We start from the raw sequence: 8,849 nt of genomic DNA, 5'->3' as shown, positions 1-8,849 counted from the left end.
ATACCCCTAGGAAATTATTGAACAAATCTAGAATAACAGTCTCATTGAAAATCTGGAAAACCTCATGTGGCAATGTCACACAAATCTATTCAAATTCAATGGATGTTCAATTCTTTATCTCTTTGGATTAAACTCAGTTATCTATTCATACACCCCTTGATTTAGAAGGAAGATGATTTCCTTGATAAGCTTCAATGGTTGTTATGGTACTTAACCAATAAGTACTTAATAGCTATCAAAATCCCAACTAGAAGGTTCATTGCCAACCTAACCAAGATATTCGGGCTAGGCCGAAACATTAAAAAGGAAAGTGGCAGAAACCTCTTGGCTTTTCTTAATTGGTTCTATCCTCCAACTCATTAGAAGCACATACTACATCAAGAGCTAAAAACTGTCTGACCAGACCTAAAGATCCACACTGTTGCATTTCTTCGTCGATCATGGGCTTTTGTACGAAACAATGGCACTATTGCCATTGCACCACAAAGTATAGGAACCATATCCTATAAACCTCAGCCACACCTTAAAGAAGCCAGTATTTACAAGTCCTTGCCCGACTGTGTTGGTTACTGTGAGCACCAGTATCGAGAGCTCCATAGGGTTTTATGTCGGGAAAACAAAACCATCCCTGAAGACGTATGGAATTACATTGTACCCACTGCATGAGATTATTATGACCTCACACCAAAAGCTAAAGAAACACTTAAAGAATTCAAGCAAGTAAGGACACCTCCATCATATGAGCAAGAAATGATATATACTGATGATCCTGCACAATTACCTTAAGAACCCTATGCCTAATGAGGGGGCCTTCATTCTCAAGACCCCTATGATCTAGGACCTTTGTCCTTATCATCTTACTATGCATAACCATCAAATTGGCCTAAGCCAAACCTACCTGTTGACACTCCAGGATTCTCCAGGACTCATGAAGAAGCATCCCCATCAAGCGACAAACCAATGAATGGACCTACGCTTAGAACAAAGGAAGACGGAGTTAGTTTTCTATAGGTATACCTTCCCACGATAGGCGAATCTCTTGTTCAAGCCCTTCAAGGATAGTCTTTCAGTAGTAAACTGTTAGGGAAATCCCTTATGATGTTTTAAAGATGACAAAATAAATCAAAGGCTACTAACGTATTTAATGGTTAAGTAATAGACCATGCAGATAATAGAACATGTAAATGATATTGTGAAAGTCTAAAGACAGCCAAAAAACTGAACGTAACACATGTCCAAAGTATATCCTGAAGATTTCCAGACTTCTATGTCAAAATCTGAAGACTGCCAGACTTTAGTGTCAAAGTCTGTTCTACATTAGAAGTCTGCCAATTCTGACAAATTCCAGACTGAACGTAAATGAAGAATCAGAAGACAAACTCTATGTTGAAGCTGAATTTATTCAGGCTGTGTCCAGACCTTAAAGCTAAATCTGTTCAGAAACAGAGGTTCAAACTCATATTGTAAAGTCTATTGCTCTCAGACTTTACATCCAGAACGAGACAGAACGTAACACAAGCCCCAATCATATAACGGCTAGTGATCTGGTTTGAATTTTACATCAAGATTGATTTGATTGACTCAATCTAATTGATTGACAATTGGATCTTGAGGACAAGAACTTTCTATACGAAGAAGCTTTACTTATGGAAACCAAGATTTTGTTTGTATGGGCGATCATAATCAATTTGTGATTCTACTTTTGTCACTCAACGTCTACTAAATCTTCTAGATATAGATCTGTACAATGGGTAGATTGGAAGACGATCCTCGAGATACTGTCTAATGACTAGTTTGGAAGTGGAGGAGTATTTAAGGAGATCAAGGACCGACGAGCAAGTAAGAAACGGAGTGTAGAATTTATAATTCCAAAGTCTGAGCGACTTTCGATCATACACTTGTCTTTGGTGAGCTTAAACATTTGTGATCGTGAGAGAAATACCAAAAGAGTGACTTAGTGAGATAGTGTGATCTACTACTAAGTGTTTGCACTCAAAGTTGTAATATCTTGTCGATTACATAGTGGAATCCAGCTAGAAGGTTGTTAGCGTGGGAGAGTGGACATAGGCTTGGTCTAAGCTGAACCACTATAAACCTTATGTTTCAATTCTCTTTCCCTAATCTCTTTACTTAATTCGCAGTCTTATATATCATTTTACAGTCTTTTATATCTTTAATCTATTGTTTTCATATAAGTCGAATTAAGTTGTTAAAGTCTTCTAAAACTTCTTTAATACCTATTCACCCCCCTTTAGGTGTTCATACTAGCGTTATCATAAACTACTCAGACTTTTAGTTTAGAGCCTAGAGACACTCAGGAATGCTCGAATGGTAACATTTCTAACTATCTGAGCTGCATTTCTCAAAGAATCCTACCAGGTTGGAGAAGAAAAAGTGTTTTAGAAAGACATTGAGAGTTTTCATAAACATTCACTTTACTTCAAGGGAATCTGCCCAACACATTACATCCTTCTTGCCTTTAATAGGCATTAAGAGGTCATAAACAAACAAGGACTCAGCTCACGGGTCCTAAAACAAACATAGGCTCCGAAAAATCCCGTTGGAAATTATTTTAAGCGATATGAACGGTGATAGTGAATAATGATTTTCCTAACCTATTGCTACAGTGAATTGCTACAGTTCAACGATCTCTTTTGTCACATGTGTTATAGTCATAATGAGTCATCAAAGCTATGCATCTCAGCAAGAAGGTGTTCTTCATACTTTTGTTCAAGTTCTGCGAGTCAGATATTAGAGGGACTTAGGATGATTGGTGATATTCGAGTATTCCACATGTTGATTAGGGTGCATGCTAAAGGGATCTCAGTCGTCCCACATAGCTTGGGAGAAGCCCTCTGGCCTGCTTGATAACCGTTGCAGCTCCCCTCGCCTCATAAGACGTCTTTTGAGGCTGAATCTCCCCAAATTGGTATCAGACCCAGGTTAAGGTGGATCCGGGTGCATGTTAAAGGGATCTTAGTTGTCCTACATCGCTTGGGAGAAGCCCTTTGGCCTGCTTGATAACTGTTGTGGCTCTCCTCACCTCACAGGACGTCTTTTGAGGCTAAGTCCTCCTAGATGAATACTTAGACATCACAAGTCATTCCAAGTCCCTTTGATATTTGACTAGCAGAACTTGAACAGAAGTACGAAGAACATCTTCTTGCAAAGATGCATAGTTCTAATGACTGAGACTATAACTACATTGCCCATGACTGAAGAGATTATTGACTCCCATGAATCAAAAGACAATGCCCGAGGCAAAAGATAGGCTCATGGCAAGGTCACTGTAGCAAGTTACTATAGCAATAGGTTAGGGAAATCACTGTTCATTGTTACTGTTCATATCACTGAAAATAATTCCCGACTAGATTTTCCGAAGCCTTTGTCTGTTTTAGGACCCATGAGCTTGGTCCTTATTTGTTTGTGATCTCTTAATGCCTATAAAATGCAAGGAAGATATAATGTGTTGGGCAAAGTCATCTGAAGTAAAGTGAGTATTTGTGAAAACTCTCAATGTCTTTCTAAATGCTTCTTCTTTTTCAGCTTGGTAGGATCCTCTGAAAAATACAGCTCAGATAGTTAGAAATGTTACCATCTTAGCATCACTGAGTATCTCTAAGCTCTAAACTAAATTTCTGATTAGTTTCTACTAAAAGACTGTCCCTGAATAGCTTGAACTAGAGATTCGCCTATCATGGGAATGCATAGATTAAAAGGGGTCATGGAAAGAACATTAAATTCTACCTACTATTGGACCCTCTATTCGTTATTATCTTTATTTGATTACCACTTGCTGCATTTGATATGGTATTGCGACAGAGCATGACTTTGAGAGTCACGATAATATTACTAAGGAATGTCTTTATGAGAATAATTTTCCTTTATACAACATCAAATTGAACCATAGACAAACTTGGATTTGTAATCTGAAGTATCCAATCTCTCGGTCTTGCGGAAAGGAAAAAGAGTGTGGATGGAATAAACCGAGTGGACAGAACTTTGAATTGAACTTCAACCATAACAAATTATCCCCATATTTCCCTTTTTCACCCCCATGCTCACTTTAGCGAAGAGACTTGATATATGTGTCGGCACATGTCAGGTCGCCATGGTCGTAAGCTTGAATGATTATATCACAGAAGTTCGGGATAAGTACACTATCAGTGCCAAAAGTTGTGTACAGTGCTCACTTTGGTGCCAAAAGTTTCCGTCAGATCACTTAAGTGCTAAATCGGAGAAAAAACGATCACTTTGGTGCCACCGGCTAGAAATTCCGGCTAGATTAATTACATGGCTTTTATATTTAAAAAAAAAAGTTGCTCGGCTTTTAAATGACGCCGTTTTCCATCCTCTTCAAGAAACGATGTCGTTTTGCCGTTATACATGGACATCCTCGCAAAAACAACGCCGTATAGCTCATACGTGGATTGAAATTAAGGTTAGGGTTTCTTCTTCGCCGCTCGGCCACCGTTGTTCGCCCGCCAACGCTCGGCCACCGTCGCTCGGCCACCATTGTAGCTGTTCGACCAGGTGAGCGAGGAGAGAATGAAATTGTTGCTCAAGCAAGAAGTGGCAGGAAGAATAGGAGGCGAGGGAGGAGGAGGAGGAGGATGAAGAGGGGTCGAAGGTGCCGCTACTAGTGCACCATCACCGTCGCCGCTAGTGCCGTTGCTGGTGCTGCTACTAATGCGTTGCTGCTGCTGCTGGTGCCGTTCACTGCTGGTGTTGTGAAGAAGACGACATGCCTCATCTCTCTCCCTCTCTCTCTCTCTCTCTCTCTCTCAATTTGGGGATTTAGGGTTTCGATTTGGGGGAAAGAAGCCGAACAACGTCGTTTTGTGGTTTAGATGTTGACTGTACTCTCTGGCGAGCCACGTCAGCTTAAAAAATTAATAAAAAAGTGCCACGTCGGATTTCCGGTCAATTTGATCAAAGTTGGCACTAAAATGATCGTTTTTCAAATTTTTTGGCACTTAAGTGATCCGATAGAAACTTTTGGTACCAAAGTGAGTGCTGTATACAACTTTTGGCACTGATAATGTACTTATTCCCAGAAGTTCAATATAAGTCACGACCAACCATAGAGAAAGATGGTCTCTGAAGACTTCCATATAATAGTCATCTATGTGTTGAGTCTACTCATGTTTATAGGCCGTTCTCTTTTTCAGCCAACCAATATGTTCATGTGTCGTGTTGGATACTTTTAATGGGGTACGAAACAATAGATAAACTGAATAACCTATATATGGTTCAATATAATGCGCAAGCCAGATTGACATTAATGCTTTATTACCATGTCCATACCTTCAGCACTCAAATCAGTAATATCTCAACATACATGACTGCTCACTTGCAGTTGCATTGACGTGTGTGCAAAGTATGTGACAGGAGGCTGCATGGATAATCTAACCATCAACACCAGGAGCAGAACTGCCGCTGCTACCCCACTTTTGAGTCACAGAAACTCGAGAATGGGTCAACTGCATATTCTTCAGTAGGTGGGAATCGTCGTAATGTGAAGGAAATGGAGCAAGGACAGCCTCACCCTCATCCGCATAAGCAAATATGTCTGCAGCATTCTCATTGCATGCAATCGCCTTTAGTTCCTCCAAAACCTCATCCATTGGAGGTCTCATTTCCTTATCTTGTTGCAAGCACAGGAAAGCTAACTCAGCCACCGAAGTTGTCATCCTATTGATTTCGCTATCTGACTCAAATCCTAGATTTGGGTCAATCAATTCACCAAACGCGCATTTTTGAATCTTGTTAATAGCGAAGTCGGCCAAATTAATCTCGTCCCTTTCTCTGCTTATGTCTACAGCTGGCTTGGATGATACAAGCTCGATCAGAACAACTCCAAAGCTATAGACATCACTCTTCTCTGTGAGCTGGTAGCACCGATGGTACTCGGGGTCCACATAACCTGGAGTCCCTTGAGGAGCTGTTGAGATATGAGAGACATCGTTGGGGAATAGCCTCGAAAGCCCAAAATCCGCAACTTTAACCCCAAAATTCTTGTCGAGAAGGATGTTATTTGTTTTCACGTCACGGTGGACAATGTCAGAAGCGTGGAGGTAAGCCAATGCAGTAGCAGTCTCTACGGCTATGCCCATTCGGATTTGCCAAGGCAATGTAGTAGAAGAGTTTGCTCGCTGGCCATGGATATGATCGGCAACAGTGCCATTCAAGATGTACTCATAGACAAGTAGAAGCTCGCGGCTGTGACGAGAAGTGCAACCGTACAGAGACACAAGGTTTTTGTGTTGCAAACGGGTTAGGATCTCTACCTCATTCATGAACTGCTTTACCCTCCGATAGTTACGCTCGCATAGGCGCTTCACTGCTACTTCCCGCCCATCTTGAATTTTTCCTGTTAAGAACATTGTAGAAAATGTCTTTCAGTTGAAGATCCCTTGGAGGAATAGTGAAGGAACATTTTCTCACCGTAGTAAACAGTTCCAAAACCTCCGTCTCCTAGTTCATTGGAAGCAGCGAAGTTGTTTGTGGCTTCTTCGAGTTCGGTACTGTTGAAAATGGGGACTTCAAAGTAGACATTGCACTCTTCCATGTCTGAATTGGACTGAGGATGTGAGGTGCTGTTTCTCAAACGGGACTTCAAAGAAGCATTATTCTTCTTCAAGTAGATCATATAGGACAACAGGATGATGGCCAAGCTTCCGATTCCAATACCTGATGCACCAGGAGATAATTAACCAATGTCCTATTTAGGAAAATGCTTTTAACTTTTATGTCGTTTCCTGGGACATATGGATTATATTGGCTGGAAGCATGGACAGAGAGTTCAGATCTTAAGACGAAGGAAGAAGATTTTACTACAGCCAACTTTGATTTGATCAGCATTGTTTGATTGGTTTGCAGTAAAAACCAGAAAGGATACTTCTGCAATAAGGTGATCCTGTCTTTGTTGTTTTATCATGTCAAGCAGGGAACAGATTGTCCTAATTATACTTTGATTTGTTCAGGTTAGCGAAGGCAATGTGATAGCAGACAAGAAACTTAGAAAAAGGAAGTCACCTAGTCCGATCTTCCGCCGCAAACTCCCTTTCCCTGCATCAAAGTTGAAAAAGCAGATTGGTCAACTGAGGGAAAGGATGCCAATAGAGAATAATAAAAGGGAGAATAGCACAGCCTGTACTTTCACCACAATCCTATTTGATCTAAAATTGATGCACAACCTATCCCAACGTGAACGGCAGATCAAGTTCAAAATATAAAGTGGGGTAACTTATGTATGCTATTCATAATGAGGCGTGTCAACTACTTGAGCATTTTATTGGCAAAAAAGAGTCCTATATATTCATCTTCCTGACATGAAAAGTCAGTTCAATTGTCATAAGATCTCCGTTCTAAAGGTTCTGCAAAGGAATTCATGAGGTTGCACCAATGCAAAATGATAACTTAGCATAGAAAGAAAACATGTATGCCGATTGTGTATTATTCCACCCGAGGAAAGCTGAAATGAGAAGCGGAAACTGATGAGTTGAATGTGAGCAATGCACATAGAGCTATGGCGTGGGATTTCTATGATTAAGTGCAATTGTATCCATTCTCTCAAGTCATTCTGTTAGGAAAGAGGCCTGTAATATTTTGAGGAAGACAAAACATTTTAAGTATGGTAACATCTGCAATTGAGTGTGCAGACCATACTAGTAGATTCATATGAAGACGGTGTTAGCAATAGGACGTCTTAAGAGTGTAGAATGACTTTTGCTCTAAAAGATGAACAAACTATTGGACACGATATATGTTGATAGCTGGATGCACGTTGCAAATGGCGAACAAGTTATTAGACAAGGAATATGTCAACGTTCGAAAGGTTAAACTAGAGGACGTGTGATCGCCAAAAAGGATTGGAATGGACTAACAGAAGAAGAACAAAACAAATGACATGAAGTCGTCAATGAGCTTGGTTGGACCATGCAAAACTTTTACAAACTAGAGGGCATGTGGTCGTCGAAGAGTTTTGATGGATGGACTAAAAAGTTAATAGTCTATAGAAAATAAAGACGTCAATATGCTTGAAAGTGCCTAAATGTTGTAAGCAAACAATTTTGGGGGCGTAGAAGCTCAGATGAGCCTGAATGCACAAAGTGTTCTCGCTTATAGATGGCGTATGGGTTCTGCTATAAGCCTCTACAATCATGAAGGGAAGACGTAGATTCTTTATCAATGTAATTTGAATTCAAATTGGTGTTGTACAAATGATCTTAGGTATTGGAATCCACAAAAAAACGGACTAGAGAAGATCAAAACCGTTCACCACATTTGTGCAGGCAACAGAGGATGACAGGCAGCTACAGAAGCAGAATCGACTACTTTGGGAAAATCTCTCAATGAAGCTACAAAGTGAGTTCTGCGATTGTAGATGACAGAATCAAGGCTACTCGTAGGATTTGAATTTCAAATGGTCATTTGAGATCTCATGGCTATAAATCAACCAACCAAGTAGTAGATTTGGGGGAAAATGAATAAGAGTCTATGCTCTGAGTTCATCCTCTTGCTGTTCTTGGGTGTAGTGTGTAAATCTATTTGTAATTTTTTTTTTTTTGGGTAAAAGTCTGAGGATTGTAATTAGCGAATAGAGTGTGAAGTGTAGTGAAGATTGCTTGGAATTGCAAAAGTAGAGAGCTACAAGTAGAAGAAACATCTTCGATCGTGGTGACATCTTGAGGATTACATTCTGAATTCCAGCCTTGATTTGGGCTATTATGGTTGTGTTAGAGTTGGGACTTGGGAGAGAGTGGGGAAGGTTAGCGGAATAGGCCAAGTAAATAGGCCTGAAGGGAGAAGACATAATTAACAAAGCTAGGCGTGCATCTATCTCC

At 40.3% G+C, this 8,849-nt stretch overlaps 1 protein-coding gene across 1 annotated transcript; it reads right to left on the bottom strand.

Moving 5' to 3' along the window:
• Positions 1-5,273: 5,273 nt before the first annotated feature.
• LOC104428607 (LEAF RUST 10 DISEASE-RESISTANCE LOCUS RECEPTOR-LIKE PROTEIN KINASE-like 1.1) lies at positions 5,274-7,079 on the bottom strand. Its single transcript, XM_039307404.1, has 3 exons — positions 7,039-7,079; positions 6,448-6,693; positions 5,274-6,373 (listed from the first exon to the last, which is right to left on the bottom strand). The coding sequence occupies exons 2-3, from the start codon at positions 6,650-6,652 to the stop codon at positions 5,409-5,411; spliced, it is 1,170 nt and encodes a 389-aa protein (XP_039163338.1). The 5' UTR covers positions 6,653-6,693; positions 7,039-7,079; the 3' UTR covers positions 5,274-5,408.
• Positions 7,080-8,849: the final 1,770 nt, after the last annotated feature.

The sequence above is a fragment of the Eucalyptus grandis genome, chromosome 2 (genome assembly GCF_016545825.1).
Source record: "Eucalyptus grandis isolate ANBG69807.140 chromosome 2, ASM1654582v1, whole genome shotgun sequence".
NCBI classification, from domain to species: Eukaryota; Viridiplantae; Streptophyta; class Magnoliopsida; order Myrtales; family Myrtaceae; genus Eucalyptus; species Eucalyptus grandis.
This window is presented reverse-complemented; position numbering and strand designations above follow the sequence as displayed.

Coding starts and splice junctions, on each gene's coding strand:
- LOC104428607 (XM_039307404.1), bottom strand. CDS start 6,652: ATGATCTACTTGAAGAAGAATAATGCTTCTTTGAAGTCCCGTTTGAGA. Junction 6,374..6,447: donor TTTTGGAACTGTTTACTACG/GTGAGAAAATGT, acceptor TGTTCTTAACAG/GAAAAATTCAAGATGGGCGG.